Raw genomic sequence first — 22,158 nt, 5'->3', positions numbered from 1 at the left:
TATGACACTAAAGAGGCCTTTCTACTGACTCTGAAAAATACCAAAAGAAAGATGCCCAGGATCCCTGCTCATCTGCGTAAACGTGCCTTAGGCATGCTGCAAGGAGGCATGAAGACTGCAGATGTGGCCAGGCAATAAATTGCAATGTCTGTACTGTGAGACGCCTAAGACAGCATTACAGGGAGACAGGACAGACAGCTGATTGTCCTCGCAGTGGTAGACCACGTGTAACAACACCTGCACAGGATCGGTACCTCCGAACATCACACCTGCGGGACAGGTACAGGATGGCAACAACATCTGCCCGAGTTACACCAGGAACGCACAATCCCTCCATCAGTGCTCAGACTGTCCGCAATAGGCTGAGAGAGGCTGGACTGAGGGCCTGTAGGCCTGTTGTAAGGCAGGTCCTCACCAGACATCATCAGCAACAACGTCGCCTATGGGCACAAACCCACCGTCGCTGGACCAGAAAGGACTGGCAAAAAGTACTCAGATGGTCAGATTCGCGTTTATCAATGACGTAATGAGCGTTACAACGAGGCCTGTACTCTGGAGCAGGATCGATTTGGAGGTGGAGGGTCCGTCATGGTCTGGGGCGGTGTGTCACAGCATCATCGGACTGAGCTTGTTGTCATTGCAGGCAATCTCAACGCTGTGTGTTACAGGGAAGACATCCTCCTCCCTCATGTGGTACCCTTCCTGCAGGCTCATCCTGACATGACCCTCCAGCATGACAATGCCACCAGCCATACTGCTCGTTCTGTGCATGACTTCCTGCAAGACAGGAATGTCAGTGTTCTGTCATGGCCAGCGAAGAGCCCCGATCTCAATCCCATTGAGCACGTCTGGGACCTGTTGGATCGAAGGGTGAGAGCAAGAGCCACTACCCCCAGAAATGTCCGGGAACTTGCAGCTGCCTTGGTGGAAGAGTGGGGTAACATCTCACAGCAAGAACTGGCAAATCTGGTGCAGTCCATGAGAAGGAGATGCACTGCAGTACTTAATGCAGCTGGTGGCCACACCAGATACTGACTGTCACTTTTGATTTTGACCCCCCCTTTGTTCAGGAACACATTATTCCATTGCTGTTAGTCACATGTCTATGGAACTTGTTCAGTTTATGTCTCAGTTGTTGAATCTTGTTATGTTCAAAGAAACATTTATACATGCTATGTTTGCTGAAAATAAACGCAGTTGACAGTGAGAGGACATTTATTTTTGTAGTGTCGATTTCCCACACACCGATTAAGCCTAATTCTGGGTTAAACAGTATGCGCAACGGAGAATCTTCATTGAAAGGGTTTACATTGTACTGGATCAATATTTGTGTTAAGAAAAAGACAATTTGAGAAGATAAGAGAGCGAGTGGTGGGAAAAATGTCCGCTAATATAAATGTCACAAAAGAAAAACAAGACATCAGGTGATTAGCCTTATGACCTAGCAATGCAATGACCTAGTAACACTGTACATAACCTACTCAGAAGGACTAGAGGTGAATGACAACATTTGATGGGGTCTTAAAGGGGAAATCTGTGATTCAAACAACGACAAAGTGGGCACCCCACCATTTTTGAAGGGTAAACAACTGATGGATGGGGCTGAAGAAATGTAACCAGTCATAAATTCATAGTGGGAGCTATGGAGGCAAGGACCGACCATTCAGTGTATTATAGCTCTAACCATGTGTTGAAGCTATACAGTGTTTGTTTACAATTACATAGTTTACAAACAATGGAACAAAACAATTTTATATTTTGGGTTCTGATGGGGTACATCAGTTGAACTAAGCTCATTGGGCATTAATTAGTTATATCCTTAAATAACCAATGGCTATATATCATTTAAGGCCAGGCCCCACAGGATAAAATGACATTTATTTATATTAGTATTTTCAAAGAGTAAAAATAAGAATGTCAAAAAGTTGATGTCAATTTGTCTTTTTGTTTGTTTATCATACTACCGTCATCAAAATGTCATGAATTGTAAACCCTTTTAAATGGACTTACATCCATAATTTCAAAGCTCACTACATTGAATCACACATAATTTAATAGCCCATTTTATAGATAATGTTACAAACTGGAGTCTGGACTATATGTAGTAACTTACTTTGAAGAGATGAGGATTAGATTTAAATAGGTGTTAGGTGTTTGATAGTCTAAATTCTGTGTCTTGGTCTTTAACTGCCATTTTCCAAAAGTCAGAATCTTCCTAATAGCCAACCAATTTTTTCTCAGCTTCAGAAACATCTGTTTTTACCAAAATGTGTGTGGCTATCCACAGATGTGTTCTCCACTTATACATAGGAAATTGTTGATATTTTGTCAATTTCTTTTTCTAGATGGCATTTTTTTCTGAAAAATGTGACAAAAACAAGAACCCAACATGTCTAATGAGAAGAACCCTATATGTTATTGAAAAGAACCCTAGATGTTGTTGAGGAGAACCCTATATGTTATTGAGAAGAACCCTAGATGTTGTTGAGGAGAACCCTACACTTTGCCAGTGTGTGTCTAGGCGACCTGCCCCTCCCCCCTCCCAGGCAGAGGCTACTGTACTGACAGTACAAGCTTGATTCAGAAGATAGGAAGAGACATTATTTAATTAGCTAGAGAAGAATGGATTACCTTTTCAATGCTAGTTAAGGACACTATAGGTATAATTATCACATTTGACGATGGATTTATTAACTACAAAAAACTAAGATGTGTTTTTAATTCTGGTGCCACTGCACACACAAGCTTTGGTAACTAACTAGCTTTTCTGGTCCAACGTTAAGTCAACTCTGAAGTTCAAAGACATTCAAAGTTTCTCCATAGAAGCCGTACCTCTGTAGATATAATTATGTGGGCCTAATTCAGATAATGCATGTCATAACAAGATACCCAATGCTTCAAGCCTCCTCCTCAACTCTCTCTCGCTCTCTCCCCAAGAGAAAAATGTCAGCCGCATCTTGCGCCATAGGCTACACCTGTCTGTCCATCGCGCACGTAAAAAACTAGCTTGTGTCACACCCTGATCTGTTTCACCTGTCTTTGTGCTTGTCTCCACCCCCCCCTCCAGGTGTCACTCATCTTCCTCATTATCCCCAGTGTATTTATACCTGTGTTCTTTGTCTGTTGTCAGTTCGTCTTGTCAGGTCTTTTCCAGGTTGTTTTTCAGTCTCCCTGCATTCTCAAGTTCTGTTTCCTAGTTTCGCCAGTTCTGACCATTCTGCCTGTCCTGACCCCAAGCCTGCCTGCCGTTCTGTACCTTACTGACTCTGCCCTGGATTACGGACCTCTGCATGCCTTTAACCTGTCTTTTGCCTGCCCCGTGTTTGGGTCAATAAACATCTGTGACTCTAGCTGTCTGTACCTGGGTCTTATCCTGTTCTGATAGCTTGCCTGCTCTGTCCGCACTGAATGGTGAAGTAGTTTAATGAGCTGGTCATATTTTGGGGTTCTGAACCTTATTTTGCTGGTCGCAACAGTGTAATGGAACAAAGAAAATTTTGGATTTGTTTAGAACGAAACGATTGGAAAATAATTTTGGTTCCAACCACTGATTATAACCCTACATGTCTATGGAGAAGAACCCTGCATGTCTAATGAGAAGAACCCTGCATGTCTATGGAGAAGAACCCTGCATGTTGTTGAGAAGAACCCTGCATGTTGTTGAGAAGAACCCTGCATGTTGTTGAGAAGAACCCTGCATTTCTAATGAGAAGAACCCTGCATGTCTAATGAGAAGAACCCTGCATGTTGTTGAGAAGAACCCTGCATGTTGTTGAGAAGAACCCTGCATGTTGAGAAGAACCCTGCATTTCTAATGAGAAGAACCCTGCATGTTGTTGAGAAGAACCCTGCATGTCTAGTGAGAAGAACCCTACATGTCTAATGAGAAGAACCCTGCATGTCTAATGAGAAGAACCCTGCATTTCTAATGAGAAGAACCCTGCATGTCTAATGAGAAGAACCCTACATGTTGTTGAGAAGAACCCTGCATGTCTAGTGAGAAGAACCCTGCATGTCTAATGAGAAGAACCCTACATGTCTAATGAGAAGAACCCTACATGTCTAATGAGAAGAACCCTGCATGTTGTTGAGAAGAACCCTGCATGTTGTTGAGAAGAACCCTGCATGTCTAATGAGAAGAACCCTACATGTCTAATGAGAATAACCCTGAATGTTGTTGAGAAGAACCCTGCATGTTGTTGAGAAGAACCCTGAATGTTGTTGAGAAGAACCCTACATGTTGTTGTTAAAAACCCTATGTTGTTGAGTATTTTGTCATGATGTTTATGATATAGACTGGGATTTGGCACATTATTGTAAAGTAACAAACATTAGTTAAAATGTTCAGTAACTGTTGTGTGTTAATTTGACCTGTCTATTTTTTGCTCAGTATTTGTTACATGTTCAGTATTTGTCATGTGTACTGAGGTCTAACATTTACAGTGTTGCTTACTCACCCTCGCACGCTGCCCCGTCCACAGTGAGCTGGTGTCCCTGGGGGCAAACACACTCGTAGCTGCCCTCTGTGTTCTCACAAGACCCCCCACGACACAGGGATGGTTCCCGCTCACACTCGTCTATGTCTGAGAGAACATACACACAACAAGTAATTCAGTATTAGTAACACACGGGATGACAGAGAAACTCCCTAACATATGACAAACACTTATCCTTTTCAATTAAAAAAAACACATTGTACGGTGGCCTGTGAGGTCCAGTGGTTAGTGCCACGGACCCCGATACCATATCTACCAGAGTCGTTTGGAAACCGGTCCACTGCCCTTTGACTCAATCCCCTCCTATTCCTCTCTACTGTCCTATCGGTTCAATACAAAATATGAAAGGAATAGACCTGCCCCATTCCTTTAAATTGATAAATTATAGACTATATATATATATCGACAGTTCTGCGCCCCCCCAAAAAAAAAAAAGTGACTTTTAAACATGTCTTGATGATGCAAATGTTTTTACTGTGCAGCAGATTTGAACTTTTTACCATCTACATATGTTTTAGTGGTATTACACATGCCTAGAAGCAGTCTATGGACAAGGTAAGACATCACTCTATGCTTTGGTTTTGTTTACCTGACCACTGTCTCCAAATCCTCACTTTTTAGATTTTTTTGTTGGTGTCGAAGAACGTGAATATGTAGTATTTTTGTTGTGTTTCAGGTGATTCCATACTGAGTAAACAGGAAGCAGAGATAGAGAGACACTACCGTGCTCCACACTCTCGTGCTGCGAGTGGATTATCCCACCACGTTCTCTTGAGTACGTTCTCGTGAAGACTAGAGTGTGGGGAATGCATTAAACAATACATTTGAGAAGCACTCCCCTTACTGCATTACGTCACGCTTCACCTCCCCATTTACTGAACTTTCTTCCAGCCAGGACGATGGCAACAATAGACGAAACAAGATATACACAAAGCAAACGTTTTACTTAATAATTATCAGCTAGATATGTGAATCGTAATATTGTAGCTAGCCAGGTAGTTAAACAGGAAAAATGACCTAAAACGAATGTTATGCAAGATAGATGTTATGCAAAGATAGATTTTACTTTCACTGAACAACCAGGACAACAATGGCAATTTATACACAAAGCAAATGTTTTACTTCATAATAACATGTTTTACTTCATAACAACAGGTTTTACTTCATAACAACATGTTTTACTTCATAACAACATGTTTTACTTCATAACAACATGTTTTACTTCATAACAACATGTTCGCAGTTTTCACGGGGAAAGTTCTGATGGACTCCTTCATTTGTGAAAAATGTATTGAACTTTTGATGCCGCTAAAGAAAAGAATATTACGGAATAAGGATTCTATGAGAGTATCGGCATCTTTAAATGCTTCCTATCAAAACATCCAAGAGGATGATAATGGGACCTTCCTGGACTATGATACATTTCCGCCACTGCACCCCTCTACGAGCTTGAACCAGAAAATGGCTGCTCATTGTTGGACTCCAGGTGAGTGTAATGGCTGCTCATTGTTGGACTCCAGGTGAGTGTAAATGGCTGCTCCTTGTTGGACTCCAGGTGAGTGTAATGGCTGGTCCTTGTTGGACTCAGGTTGTAAATGGCTGCTCCTTGTTGGACTCCAGGTGAGTGTAATGGCTGCTCCTTGTTGGACTCCAGGTGAGTGTAAATGGCTGCTCTTTGTTGGACTCCAGGTGAGTGTAATGGCTGCTCCTTGTTGGACTGCAGGTGAGTGTAATGGCTGCTCCTTGTTGGACTCCAGGTGAGTGTAAATGGCTGCTCCTTGTTGGACTCCAGGTTGTAATGGCTGGTCCTTGTTGGACTCCAGGTGAGTGTAAATGGCTGCCTTGTTGGACAGGTTGTTGAACTCCAGGTGAGTGTAAATGGCTGCTCATTGTTGGACTCCAGGTGAGTGTAATGGCTGCTCATTTTTGGACTCCAGGTGAGTGTAATGGCTGCTCCTTGTTGGACTCCAGGTGAGTGTAAATGGCTGCTCCTTGTTGGACTCCAGGTGAGCGTGAATGGATGAGTGTCGGAACCAGAAAGAAAGAAGAAGAAGAATCATTCTCGGCGCTTCTGCCTTCTTCCCCACCGTCCGGACTTAAGACTTTCAAAATCCCTTTGAGCCCCTGTAACAGCTGTCTTCTGCCGGGGACTTGGGTGTTTCCTCCATGGCTGTGGATGCCCCTCCAGCTAACTGTCCTAGTCAATCAACTGCCTGGGTACAGCCTGGACAACCGCAGCCCCCTTCCACTCGCCCTGTGCCGTCTGGATCAGAGCTCTGCCCCTTTGGCTGTCGTGGGCTCCACGCAACCGGCATCTCAGCAGCTCTCTTCTCAGGTGAGTTCTCTGGCTCTGGCCTCGCAATCTGCATCAAGAGACACGTGTCGTGTCTTTACAATCATTAAATGAAGACTTTTAGTTTTTAATCAAAGATTCTCTGTAATTAGTATTACGCGATTAAACTGATTAATCATGTAACTGTAATTAATTAGGAAGTATTAATTATTCAGATTACAAAGTTATAATTTTCCAAATATATAGTCTTCTGACTAATGAATTCTTCTTTACCTCACATTAGTCTCATTCCAAATGTTGTAAATGGTTGGTTATCTGCACAAACCCAGTCTTCACTATGAGTCATCCATACATCAATTGTCTTGAATCATTTATTTACTAACTAAGTAATTCACAGAAATGCATAAACAAACAGTAGATAGTTACAAGGAAATGATAACGGAGTTTCCCTAGTGGGATAAACCGGCATCGCGGCTTGGTGTACAAAAGGGAAGTGGGGGTCGACTGAGATAAGACAACACACAGTTGATAATTATAACAATTGAAATGCTAATCCTTTGCACATGAACGCTCACTCATTCAGGAACAATTGCAATTAATATATACAGTATATTTACGCTCAGTGTGTTGTCGGGGTCTCTGTTGTTAGTTTCTGTTGGAGAGTTTGTCCGCCCTCTCTGTCGTGGTTAGAATGGATAGTTCAGTGACATTCATTCATATCGTTATGGATAGATGTTTTGGCGGTTATCGGTCTGAATGCCTCTGCTGATCCTACAGCTATTGTATACAGTAATCATATGCCTATGAACCAGAGTTATACTGTTATCACTGAGGTGGTTTGCCCTGGCAGGAAGTCCACTGTGTGCAGCTCACCCTGCACTAACATAAATAACCTGAGCATGTCTACCTCTGCTAAGCTTCCCAGTAAAGCAAGAAAAACAATCAAGCATCCCAACAAAGTGTTAAAAATAGCTCATATTAACATATGTAGCTTAAGAAACAAGGTTAATGAAGTGCAAGGTTAATGAAGTCAATAATGTGCTAAAAACAGATGACATTCATATTCTGATCTCTGAAACTCACTTTGATAATACCTTAGATGATACAGTGGTAGCAATACATGGTTATAGCATCTACAGAAAATACAGAAATACCAAAGGTGGAGGTGTTGCTGTTTATATTCAGAGCCACATTCCTGTAATGATTAGAGAGGATCGCATGTTAAATACTGTTGAAGTAATATGGCTACAGGTTCATCTGCCTCACCTAAAACCCATTCTGTTGGGAAGGTGCTACAGACCACCAAGTGCTAACAGTCAGTATCTGGATAACATATGTGAAATGCTTGATAATGTATGTGATATCAGTAGATGTATATTTTCTGGGTGATTTAAATATTGACTGGCTTTCATCAGGTTGCCCACTCAAGAGGAAGCTTCAAACTGTAACTAGTTCCTGCAACCTGGTTCAGGTTATCAATAAACCTACCAGGGTAGTTACAAACAGCACAGGAATAAAATCATCAACATATATTGATCACATCTTACCAATGCTGCAGAAATTTGTTTAAAAGCAGTATCCAAATCCATCAGATGTAGTGATCACAATATAGTAGCCATATCTAGGAAAACCAAAGTTCCAGAGGCTGGGCCTAATATAGTGTATAAGAGGTCATACAATATGTTTTGTAGTGATTTATATGTTGATGATGTAAATAATATTTGCTGGTCTGTGGTGTGTAATGAGGAGCAACCGGACGCTGCACTTGAAACATTTATGAAATTGCTTATCCCAGTTACTAATAAGCAGCACCCGTTAATAAAATTACTTTTTTATTTTTTTTATTGAGAAGGACGAGGCAAAATAAATGGCAAATAGGTCTGGCTGTACAACCAATTGGCAAATGTACTGCAAATTCAGAAATCATGTGACTAAACTGAATAAAAAGAAGAAGAAACTACACTATGAAACAAAGAGCACCTTCAATTCAATTTAGGGAAAAAAGGCAAACTCAGCTCCATCATTCATTGAATCAGATGACTCATTCATCACAAAACCCACTGATATTGCAAACTAGTTTAATGATTTTTTCAAATTTAGGCATGACATGCCAGCAACAAACGCTGACACTACACATCCAAGTATACAGTATCTGACCAAATTATGAAAGACAAGAATTGTAATTCTTAATTCCGTAAAGTCATTCTGTAAGAGGTGAAAAAATGATTGTTGTCTATCAACAATGACAAGCCACCTGGGTCTGACAACTTGGATGGAAAATTGGCGGACAATATTGCCACATCTTCAGTTTAAGCCTACTAGAAAGTGTGTGCTCTCAGGCCTGGAGGGAAGCAAAAGTCATTCCGCTACCCAAGAATAGTAAAGCCCCATTTACTGGCTCAAATAACCAACCAATCAGCCTGTTACAAACTCTTAGTAAACTTTTGGAAAAAATTGACCAGATACAATGCTATTTCACAGTAAACAACTTGACAACAGACTTTCAGCACGCTTATAGGGAAGGACATTCAACAAGCACAGCACTTACACAAATGACTAATGATAGGCTGAGATAAATTGATGATAAAATTATTGTGGGGGATGTTTTGTTAGACTTCAGTGCGGCTTTTCACATTATCGATCACAGTCTGTTGCTGGAAAAACGTATGTGTTATGGCTTTACACCCCTGCTATATTGTGGATAAAGAGTTACCTATCTAACAGAACACAGAGGGTGTTCTTTAATGAAAGCCTCTCCAATAAAATCCAGGTCGAATCAGAGGCAGCTGTCTAGGCTCCTTACTTTTTTCAATCTTTACTAACGACATGCCACTGGCTTTGAGTAAAGCCTGTGTATCTATGTATGGGGATGACTCATCTCTATACACGTCAGCTACCACAGCGACTGAAATGATAACAGTTTACCTTTATTTTCAGAATGGATGGCAAGGAACAAGTTACCTATATATTTCCAAAACTAAAAGCACTGTATTTGGGACAAATCATTCACTAAACCCTAAACCTCAACTAAATATTGTAATGAATAATGTGGAAATTGAGCAAGTTGATGTGAATAAACTGCTTGGAGTAACCCTGGATTGTAAACTGTCATGGTCAAAACATGTTGATACAACAGTAGCTAAGATGGGGAGAGGTCTGTCCATAATAAAGCGCAGCTCTGCATTCTTTTGTTGTTCTTCTTCTTATACTTTATTTTTTTGCCCTTTTTCTCTCCAATTTCGTGGAATCCCATTGGTAGTTACAGTCTTGTCCTATCGCTGCAACTCCCGTACGGACTCGGGAGAGGCTAAGGTCGAGAGCCGTGCGTCCTTCCGAAACACAAACCAGCCAAGCCGCACTGCTTCTTGACACAATGCCCGCCGCACCAATGTGTCGGGAAGAAACTCCGTACACTTGGCAACCGTGTCAGCGTGCACTGCACCCGGCCCGCCACAGGAGCGTAATATTAATCATATGTATGTCAACCTCTTCTGGCTGAAAGTGGAGGAGAGATTGACTTCATCACTACTTGTATTTGTGAGAGGTTTTGACATGTTCAATGCACCAAGTTGTCTGTTTGAACTACTGGCACACAGCTCAGACACCCATGCATACCACACAAGACATGACATCAGAGGTCTCTTCACAGTCTCCAAATCCAGAACAGACTATGGGAGGCGCACAGTACTACATAGAACCATGACTACAAGGAACTCTATTCCACATCAAGTAACTCATGCAAGAAGTGAAATTTGATTTAAAAAACAGAAATAAATACACCTTATGGAACAGTGGGGACAATGAAGAAACACAAACACTGGCACAGACACAAATACACATGATAAGCACTCTACACACGTACACATGGATGTTGTATTGTAGATATGTGATAGTGGAGTAGTGGTCTGAGAGAACACACTAAATGTATTCGGAAAAGTGTTATGAAATGTCATGTAATATTTTAAATTGTATATAACTGCCTTAATGTTGCTGGACCCCAGGAAGAGTAGCTGCTGCCTTGGCAACGGCTAATGGGAATCCTTAATAAATACAAATAATAAGTCAATAGTGCTAACTGGCTAGCTACTACTATTAGCTAGCCAGATAGCCACGAAGAATTGTTAACTAGCTACCCATAAAGAATTGACATCTATCTAGTTTTAGGTCATTTTTGCCAGTTAAACTTTCTGGTTTGCTACAGTACATTATTACATTTCACATATTTAATGATTTATTTAACCTTTATTTAACTAGGCAAGTCAGTTAAGAACAAATTCTTATTTACAATGATGACCTACCCCGGCCAAACCCAGACGACGCTGTGCGCCGCCCTGTGGGACTCCCAATCACGGCCGGATGTGATACAGCCTGGATTCGAAACCAGGGACTGTAGTAGGGACATAAAGCTAGCTGATAGTTATGAAGTAAAACGTTTGCTTTGTGTGTATCTTCTTTCGTCTCTATTGCCATTGTTGTCCTGGCTGGACGACGGTTCACTAACAAGAACGTACTCAAGAGAACGTACCAAGAACGTACTCAAGAGAACGTACCAAGAACGTACTCAAGAGAACGTACCAAGAACGTACTCAAGAGAACGTACCAAGAACGTACTCAAGAGAACGTACCAAGAACGTACTCAAGAGAACGTACCAAGAACGTACTCAAGAGAACGTACCAAGAACGTACTCAAGAGAACGTACCAAGAACGTACTCAAGAGAACGTCGTCGGAGAATGCACTTGGAGCATGAGAATGTAGAGCACGGCAGAAAGCATACTGAGAAACACCCAGAGTCTATTTTCTCTCGCTTCAGCTCAAATAATAGCCGCCATTGATTTCAAGAAATGTCGCATGCACTTGGAGCATGCCAATTGGCATGGCTCAGAGCATGGTAGTATGAATTTTGAGATACACCCAGAGAGATACTGTAGTGAGAGGAAGAGAGAGACAGAGACTGTAGAGAGACTGTGGAGAGATGAAGAGAGAGAGATACTGTAGAGAGAGGAAGAGAGAGACAGAGACTGTAGAGAGAGACTGTGGAGAGATGAAAAGAGAGAGATACTGTAGAGAGAGAGAGAGAGACAGACTGTAGAGAGAGACTGTGGAGAGATGAAGAGAGAGAGATACTGTAGTGAGAGGAAGAGAGAGACAGAGACTGTAGAGAGAGACTGTGGAGAGATGAAGAGAGAGAGATACTGTAGAGAGAGAAGAGAGAGACAGAGACTGTAGAGAGAGACTGTGGAGAGATGAAAAGAGAGAGATACTGTAGAGAGAGAGAGAGAGAGAGAGAGCCTTCTACGCCATCAAAAGGAACATAAAACTCAACATCCCAATTAGGATCTGGCTAAAAATACTTGAAACAGTTATAGAACTCATTGCCATATATGGTTGTGAGGTCTGGGATCTGCTCACCAACCAAAAATTCACAAAATGGAACAAACACCAAATTGAGACTATGCATGCAGAACTCTGCAAAAACATCCCCAGTGTACAACGTAAAACACCAAATAATGCATGCAGAAAAGAATTAGGCCGATACCCGCTAATTGTCAAAATCCAGAAAAGTGCTGTTAAATTCTACAACCACCTAAAAGGAAGCAAATCCCAAATCTTCCTTAACAAAGCTACCACTTGCAGAGAGATGAACCTGGAGAAGAGTCCCCTAAGCAAGCTGGTCCTGGGGCTCTGTTCACAAACACACACAGACCCAACAGAGTCCCAGGACAGCAACACAACTAGACCCAAACCAAATCATGACAAAACACAGTGGAAATTAAACATTTTTTAAAACAGAGCAAACTAGAATTTTTCAATTTGACTTGTTTGGTCTAGACACACTAATTTAGTTGCCCTTTGAACTCTAAATGAGATCACTGGGTTAATGTATTGGGTATTATTGCAGGGGTGGCTACTATGGACAGAGAGAGAGACAGAGAGAGAAAGAGAGAGAGAAAGAAAGAGAGCGACAGAGAGACAGACAGAAACAGAGAGAGAGAGAGAGAGAGACAAAGAGAGACAGAGAGAGACACAAACAGACCCCACAGAGCCCCAGGACACCAACACAGTTAGACCCAATGAAATCATGAGAAAACAAAAATATCATTACTTGACACATGGGAAAGAATTAACAAAAAAACTGAGCAAACTGCAATGCTATTTGGCCCTAAACAGAGAGTACACAGTGGCAGAATACCTGACCACTGTGACTGACCCTAAACAGAGAGTACACAGTGGCAGAATACCTGACCACTGTGACTGACCCTAAACAGAGAGTACACAGTGGCAGAATACCTGACCACTGTGACTGACCCTAAACAGAGAGTACACAGTGGCAGAATACCTGACCACTGTGACTGACCCTAAACAGAGAGTACACAGTGGCAGAATACCTGACCACTGTGACTGACCCTAAACAGAGAGTACACAGTGGCAGAATACAGTGGCAGAATGGCAGAATACCTGACCACTGTGACTGACCCTAAACAGAGAGTACACAGTGGCAGAATACCTGACCACTGTGACTGACCCTAAACAGAGAGTACACAGTGGCAGAATACCTGACCACTGTGACTGACCCTAAACAGAGAGTACACAGTGGCAGAATACCTGACCACTGTGACTGACCCTAAACAGAGAGTACACAGTGGCAGAATACCTGACCACTGTGACTGACCCTAAACAGAGAGTACACAGTGGCAGAATACCTGACCACTGTGACTGAATCAAATGTAAGGAAAGATTTGACTATGTACAGACTCAGTGAGCATAGCCTTGGTATTGAGAGAGGCTGCTGTAGGCAGACATGGCTCTCAAGAGAAGACAGGCTATTTGCACACTGCCCACAAAATGAGGTGGAACCTGAGCTGAACTTTCTAACCTCATGCCAAATGTTTGACCATATTAGAGACACATACTTCCCTCAGATTACTCAGACCCACAACAAATTCCAATTTTGATAAACTCCCATATCTTCTGTATGAAATTCCACAGTGTGCCATCACAGCAGCAAGATTTGTGACCTGTTGCCACAAGAAAAGGGCAACCAGTGAAGAACAAACACCATCATAAATACAACCCATATTTTAATTACATTTTTTATTTATCCTTTATTTTATTTAACTAGGCAAGTCAGTTAAGGTTTGACCTACCCCGGTCAAACCCGGACGACGCTGGGCCAGTTGTGCGCCGCCCTATGGGACTCCCAATCACAGCCGGAGGGGATACAGCCTGGATTCAAACCAGGGACTGTAGTGACGTCTCTTGCGCTGAGATGCAGTGCCTTAGACCGCTGCGCCACTCAGACGGTTTATTAAATTTCCCTTTTGTACTTTAACTTTAACTATTTGCACATTGTTATAACACTGTACATAGCCATAATATAATAATTTGAAATGTCTCAATTCCTTTGAAACTTTTGTGAGTGTAATGTTTATTGTTCATTTTTATTGTTTATTTCACTTTTGTTTATTATCTATTTGACTTGCTTTAGCAATGTAAACATGTTCCCCAAGCCAATAAATACTTTTGAATTCAAATTAAATTGAGAGAGACTCTAAAGAGGAAGAGAGAGACTGAAAGATAGAGGAAGATAGAGGAAGAGAGAGAGATGAGATACTGTAGAGAGAGGAAGATAGAGAGAGAGCGAGAGAGAGACAGAAAGATACTGTGGAGAGGGAGAGAGAGAGAGAGTGTGAGAGATGAGATACTGTAGAGAGAGGAAGATAGAGAGAGAGCGAGAGAGAGACAGAAAGATACTGTGGAGAGGGAGAGAGAGAGAGAGTGTGAGAGATGAGATACTGTAGAGAGAGGAAGATAGAGAGAGAGCGAGAGAGAGACAGAAAGATACTGTGGAGAGGGAGAGAGAGAGAGAGAGAGAGAGAGAGAGCGAGATAGTGATATTGTAGAGTGAGGAAGAGAGAGAGAGAGTGAGGAAGAGAGAGATAGCGAGAGATACTGCAGAGTGAGGAAGAGAGAGATAGAGATAGAGAGAGGTTGGACTCACCCATGCAGTTCTTCATCATCATGAAGCCACTCTCATAGCCCTCGGAACACTCACACTCAAAACTACCCGGAGTGTTGACACAAACCCCTTGGCCACACAGGTCCGGAGAGATACGACACTCATCTATGTCTGAACACACACACACAGAGGACAGCAGAACAGATGTTATCATATCTTTTATATTGACATTGATATTTCTACTGCACTGTTGAGGGAGCTTGCAAGTAAGCATTTCACCGCATTGTTTATACCTGCTGTAAACTGTGTACACTGTGTCCACGACAAATAAACTTTGAGAACATACGTACGTTAGTTAATTTAGCTAAATAAATATTCTCATTCGATGACAGATTATACTGTTTTGTTTAATTTTGTGACTGGTATTTTAAGGTTTTTATGTTTTGTTAGTGCATTACACAAACACACTTCAGTTTGGTGGGCTGTGTTAACTGTTTTGCAAAAGTGATCCCTATTGTGAGAAAAATGTTCACGCAATCGGGACAAACTGTATTAACAGATCATTTCTATCCATAATAACGGGACACAATGAGGTCATTGTCTCACCTGTGCAGTTGCGTTCTTCCATATCGAGGGAAAATCCTCCGGCGCAGTGGCACCTAAAACTGCCTATGGTGTTACGACACTTTCCATGGACACACATGCTGGGGAACACCTTACATTCATTGATGTCTGTCAAAGAGAGACACATCCACATCTATTATAACAAAGACACATATTAATCACTGCCTAGTCCTACTTCCTATAACATATATTAATCACTACCTAGTCCTACTTCCTATAACAGATGCATATTAATCACTAGCTAGTCCTACTTCATATAACAGATATTAATCACTACCTAGTCCTACTTCCTATACCAGATGCATATTAATCACTGCCTAGTCCTACAACAGATATTAATCACTACCTAGTCCTACTTCCTATAACAGATATTAATCACTGCCTAGTCCTACTTCCTAAAACAGATGCATATTAATTCCTACCTAGTCTTACTTCCTATCCTTACTTCCTGTTATCGGTTTGCTAAATTATGTAATATTGAGGAGTGACACTAACTACCTGGATTTCTGGAAAACCTTTTGGGAAACAACCAATATATTGCAACGCTACTCCCTCACCTTTATAGAAGGGCCTTCCGGTGAGGACGTCTCCTCGGTTGGCGAAGCCTGGGCCTCGGGGGCAGAGGGCGTCATACTCGGAAGTGCCAGGCAGGGGGCACGCCTCACACTCCTTCCCCCAGGCGGCGCCCATCGTGCAGCAACAGGCGTCCATGCGGAAACGTCCGGGCACGGGCTTGGCACACGAGTCCTCTTCCCACGTCAGGTAACAGTGCTCAGACCGCACGTCTGTCAGATACAGTGGAGTTTATAGTTCATCCATAGCAGTCAATACATACAAAAATAAAATAAGATCCTAACATGATAACACTTTACATGGAGATAACACTTTACATGGAGATAACACTTTACATGGAGATAACACTTTACATGAAGGTAACACTTTACATTAAGCTACTGTTACAGGCTTTGATTTTTCAATTTATGTTTTGAGGTCGGACTTGTCTGGTAGGAATATCCACCAGAGTTGTTGGCAGAGAATTTGATTTGATAATATCTCTACCATAAAAATATTGGTTTAGAAAATTTGGTAGTATGTCCAACGGGCTTCACAACCACAGACCACGTGTATGGTGTCGTGTGGGCGAGCAGTTTACTGATGTCAACGTTGTGAACAGAGTGCCCCGTGGTGGAGGTGGGGTTATGGTATGAGGCAGGTATAAGCTGCGGAGAACGAACACAATTGCATTTTAGATATGGCCATTTGAATGCACAGAGATATCGTGACGAGATCCTGAGGCCCATTGTCATGCTGTTCATCCACCGCCCTCACCTCATGTTTCAGCATGATAATGCAGAGCCCCATGTCGCAAGGATCTGTACACACTTCCTGGAAGCTGAAAATGTCCCAGTTCTTCCGTGACCTGCATACTCACCCAATGAGCATGTTTGGGATGCCCTGGATCGAGGTATATGACAGCTCGATCCAGTTCCCGACAATATCCAGCGACTTCACACAGCCATTGAAGAGGAGTGAGACAACATTCCACAGGCCACAATCAACAGACTGATCAACTCTACTGTATGTGAAGGAGATGCATGAAGGCCACATCAAACAAAGAGTGAATAAGCGTGTACACGCTGGAATTAGAATGTACAGATAACAGACGGGGCCGCGAGCGTCAACGCCGTCAATAGCGCCATGCGCTTCAAATTAGAAAGCAAGTCTATTTTTCTCGCATCTACACGACGTTTGACTCTTCAGGCAAATGGTGGTCACACCAGACACTGACTGGATTTCTGATCCCATGTCCCTACCTTTTTTTAAGGTATCTGTGACCAACAGATGCATATCTGTATTCCCAGTCATGTGAAACCCATAGATTAGGGCCTCATGAATTTATTTCCATTGACTGCTTTCCTTAAATGAACTGTATCTCAATCAAATCTTTTGAAATTGTTGCATGTTGTATTTATATTTTATGTTCAGTATAGTTATTATAAGGTCTATTTTCTTACCAGACTTTATTTAGAGAAAACTGTCAATTCCCTGGAGTTTCTTTCATAAACCAATACAGATAACACAACACAAGCAACTTACTCAACAACCCTCCCCCTAGGGCTTCAACCAACAATTCTCAGTCACCTCCTTGGTCAAATAGTTACACATTGCAACATTTGAGAAATAAACAGAGGTACGGTTTTCGGGACAACGATTTGACCTAGCCCTGGGCTTAAAATTTCCATTGAAATAGCTCTTCAGTTCAGGACTAGGCTTAATTAATGTGTGTCTTGGAAACTGGCCAAGAGAATATTTCAACTCATTGGATCACTGTGTCTGTTAAGGTTGCAGAATTCCAATAATTTCCTAAAATCCATTTATTTTAATTTTTAATTTTTATCTCAGTTGAAGAATTCCAGGTTGGAAGATTCTCTCACAGCTTATTCCAGAAATACTCTAAACAGGATTTCGGGGAAAAAACAGGGACATTTGGGAATGTTTCGGGAATTTTGCACCGTTTTGTCCACTCACCCACACACACTCGGCCACTGGAGTCCAGTGTGAGACCATCAGGACACTGGCACTTGAAGGAGCCCTTGGTGTTTACACAGTACCCATTGGGACACACACCTGGGAAGACCACGCACTCGTTCACGTCTACGGCAAGCAGAGAGAGACAAAAGGTGCAGAGGTGAAATCTTTATTTGTGTCACAAGGCATTTGCTTCCATTATAGTATAGTAATCATAGAAAGAAGGGTTCCAAAAAAAAAGTGACTTTGGCTTCCCCCATGGGATAATCCTTTTTGGTTCCGGGTAGAACCCTCTGTGGAAAATGTTTTATATGGAACCCAAAAGGGTTCTACCTGGAACCAAAAGGGTTCTACCTGGAACCAAAAGGGTTCTACTTGGAACCAAAAGGGTTCTACCTGGAACCACCTGGAACCAAAAGGGTTCTACCTGGAACCAAAAGGGTTCTACCTGGAGCCAAAAGAGTTCTTCAAAGTGTTTTATGGGGACAGCCGAAGAACCCTTTTAGGTTCTAGATAGCACCTTTTAGCAATGGGCTCTATTTGATTCTATTCAATCAAAACTGTTACTGGGGAAACTCCCTACACTATCAGATGGTGTCTGTCAATATGAAAACAGTCTTCACATACGATAATAGGTTTTATCCCATCACAATAACTGGAAGGAATGGGAAAAAAATTCAGTCTCTCGATGTGCAAAACTGATAGAGACATACCCCAAGCAACTTACAGCTGTAATCGCAGCAAAAGGTGGCGCTACAAAGTATTAACTTAAGGGGGCTGAATAATTTTGCACGCCCAATTTTTCAGTTTTTGATTTGTTAAAAAAGTTTGAAATATCCAATAAATGTCGTTCCACTTCATGATTGTGTCCCACTTGTTGTTGATTCTTCACAAAAAAAATACAGTTTTATATCTTTATGTTTGAAGCCTGAAATGTGGCAAAAGGTCGCAAAGTTCAAGGGGGCCGAATACTTTCGCAAGGCACTGTACATCCAGAATGAAGACATTTATTTTTGCTCTGTGGACAGCCCTGTCAAATGACATTTTCTTGAGTTCCAATAACCCCAATCCCACAGCTATGGAGAGGTCTACTTATCGATGGGTCAGGGTCAATGAAGAGAAGAAATTAGGGTTCTTTTAAGTGACATGCTAAATTATCTTAAAACCTTATCTCCTTTTCACCTTAAGACCTTATCTCCTATGACCTTAAGACCTTATCTCCTTTTGACCTTAAGACCTTATCTCCTATGACCTTAAGACCTTATCTCCTATGACCTTAAGACCTTATCTCCTATGACCTTAAGACCTTATCTCCTTTTGACCTTAAGACCCTATCTCCTATAACCTTAAGACCTTATCTCCTATGACCTTAAGACCTTATCTCCTATGACCTTATCTCCTATGACCTTAAGACCTTATCTCCTTTTGATCTTAAGACCTGATCTCCTATGACCTTAAGACCTTATCTCCTATGACCTTTTACAGACACAGTACAGTATATTTTACATGAGTTATCTTTAGTTTGTTTTTAGTCCCAGCCTTCAGCTACCCTAAACCTCTCCCATCTATCTCTGAAGACCGTGGGGAACCTTGAAACTTATTCCACCCTTTGTCATTGGCAGAGACACCTAGCAAAGGTTATGGGTTTTGTAGACTGAAAAACAGCTGATGCTTGAAGTCGGACTTACCTTCACATTTGACTCCTCGCGGCCTGGCGTAGCCCCTTGAACAGATGGAATCTGCAAAAGGTCGGAATGTCGTTGTGGATGGGAATATTGTGAATCATGGATTTTGTTGCCAAAGGTGACACTTTATGGGGACTCTGAGAGAACATATTTCACAGCGGAAGCTAGCAAACACAGTCTTGCATCTCAAATGTCACCCTATTCCCTGTGTAGTGCACTACTTTTGACCAGGGCCCGCATAGGGCTCTGGTCAAAAGTAGTGCACTTCATAGGGAATAGGGTGCCATAGTACGCAACCATATTAAAGAACTACTGGAACCCTGCTCTATTCCAGACAGAGCCTCACAGTGTAACACATGCAAGTGATTATAAAGTGCAGGTCAGGGCTAAGGAGAGGAACATTACATATTTGGCTTTTATATCTTATCCGCACTGACAGAATTATGAAGCTAAGTTAAGCACTGAGATTTACAAAGCGCTAAATTAGCTGTAAATGGCCCAAACGGCCCAAATCAAAGCATGTGTGTGGTATAGCACAAGCAAAACATCATCATTGGGTAGGGTTTGTCTTACACTGATGAAAAACCACACGATTTTAAATAAAGCTTTTTGTGGCTTGGATTTTCATTATACTAACTGCTGGCAAATGCATTATGGGTATATGGGTAGATTGTGTGGCCAGAAAAAAAAAAAGGAAAACATAAATTGGTTGTGTCGCAAATGGCAACCTATTTCCTATATAGTACACTTTGTCCAGCGCCCATAAGGTGTCATTTGGGACACAAGCGGTGAAAGCTTAAACTGAAAGGTTGTTTCAGTGAGGGAAATGACACGAGCAGAGAGTTGTGCCGGAGCATTCACTGCACTGGGCAATGTGTCAGACCACATGAAAAAAAAAAAAAAGGCAGGTTTTTGTAGTTCTATTTATTACTACTGTAATGGGGAAACCATTCTGTTAAAGATGTAAAAAAGGACTACTAATCCCAGTTTACTTTAGACACAGAGTCAGGTCCAAGGCCATGTCACCCAAAACAACATATTCAAATATTTAGCCCTTGGTTCCTGTGGCCATCATGTGTTACAGTTCAGTAGTATACCTACTTATAGTACGAACTACAGATACAGAAATCCCCAACACAAACCAGGTCATTTGCTATTTTCCTCTTAACTGGCCGTAAAGACTATCAGTGTTTATTCATTAATGATGCAAATACCAGACCAAATGATCATGATCAAGTTACTGTTAAAGCAATGTGGTTCTTGTACCAGTTCTGACGGACCGACAATTTAGCTTCTAAATCGATCTGTGGACACTGTTATTGAAATGGCTTGCATTGAGCGGTAGCTCTGGTTCTCACGGAAACAGGAGAGTGACGTGGGATGTGAAATCTGACTCTACTAGAAGCTTGGATGTTCCTCCTACTATTTAATTCGCTCTTCCAACTCTTGGCTGACTAGGGAACCCTACTTACAAAGCACATGCTTCAATCCTGACATCGTAGCTCAGCAGGAGAGAATGGATTCATCACTCTAGTACATTCAGAGATCGATTTATAGCGAAATTTAGCAAAGTAATGTAAAATAATTAATAGATTTGAAACAAAAAAAAACACTTTCTGATTGTCATAGACAAGATTAACATGAGATGAAAGCCGATTTCGTAAAAAAACACCTTCAGGAAGCCAAGCTAGAGCTCTATGATGTTCACAGTGGTTGGGGCCAGACGTTTTGATCAAGAGATACAGTACCATTAGAAAATATTTTCTCTAACACTAAACATACAAATATGAATAAAAAAAAATATATAAGGATAATACAGCATATACAATATTTCATATTTGTACTGTGTCCTCAAAAGTGACTACACCTCAGCAATTTTATAACCATTTTTTACCAGAAAGGTGAGATTTTAACCTTTCTTGGAGTATCCAGCATTGCTAAATCAAATCAAATCAAACACGTTATTGTTTATGGCCCCCGCATGATAAATAATTACTTTTGGTGATTAAGTAGACTACATTTTAGATTACATTAAGTTACATTTCATTGGTAAAAAAATAAATATAATAATTACTGCATCCATATTAGGAAGTTGGCATTGGTCAAACCAAACTCCATCAGACAACTGACAACTTCCTAATATGGATGCCATACTGCATACAAAAGACGTTACCCATGACCAGAGCTGAGAACCCCTGATCATTGTCTATGGCGTAGCTGGAGGTATGTGTGTGACTTACCTTTCTCACACTGCTCACAGGGACTTCCCCAGGCAGCGCCCAGGGTGGCACAGCACTCTGACTTGAGGGTGCCGCCGTTGATGTTGACCTCGCAGCGGCCATCTTGGATATTCAGCCAACAGGTCCCCTTCAGGCTGTCTATGATTAAAATGACAGTTTTTAGGGTGGTGGTGGACTAGGGAACCAGATGAAAAAGGAGAAAGTGTTTTTGTTTATAGTGTACACATTGAGAGCTAAATGCTAAATTGCAGTGCACAGTTACATAACTTAGCCTAAATAAAAACAAAATTGAAGTACAGAGTACATGCAGTGTGTATATTTATACAGACATT

General features: G+C 41.6%; 1 protein-coding gene across 2 annotated transcripts in view; it reads right to left on the bottom strand.

Moving 5' to 3' along the window:
• The window catches only part of LOC112247575 (fibrillin-2), a 247,297-nt gene that overhangs the window by 99,469 nt on the left and 125,670 nt on the right, over positions 1–22,158 (bottom strand). For both annotated transcript variants that reach the window (XM_042302707.1, XM_042302708.1), the window contains exons 21-27: positions 21,827–21,964; positions 19,590–19,640; positions 17,902–18,027; positions 15,930–16,157; positions 15,355–15,480; positions 14,791–14,919; positions 4,458–4,583 (exon numbers count right to left, since the gene is read on the bottom strand). In XM_042302707.1, the coding sequence (XP_042158641.1) occupies positions 4,458–4,583; positions 14,791–14,919; positions 15,355–15,480; positions 15,930–16,157; positions 17,902–18,027; positions 19,590–19,640; positions 21,827–21,964 (924 nt within the window). The remainder of the gene's footprint in view (positions 1–4,457; positions 4,584–14,790; positions 14,920–15,354; positions 15,481–15,929; positions 16,158–17,901; positions 18,028–19,589; positions 19,641–21,826; positions 21,965–22,158) is intronic.

The sequence above is a fragment of the Oncorhynchus tshawytscha genome, linkage group LG20 (genome assembly GCF_018296145.1).
Source record: "Oncorhynchus tshawytscha isolate Ot180627B linkage group LG20, Otsh_v2.0, whole genome shotgun sequence".
Classification (NCBI taxonomy): Eukaryota; Metazoa; Chordata; class Actinopteri; order Salmoniformes; family Salmonidae; genus Oncorhynchus; species Oncorhynchus tshawytscha.
Note: the sequence above shows the minus strand (reverse complement) of the source record. Positions and strands in the feature narration are given on the sequence as shown.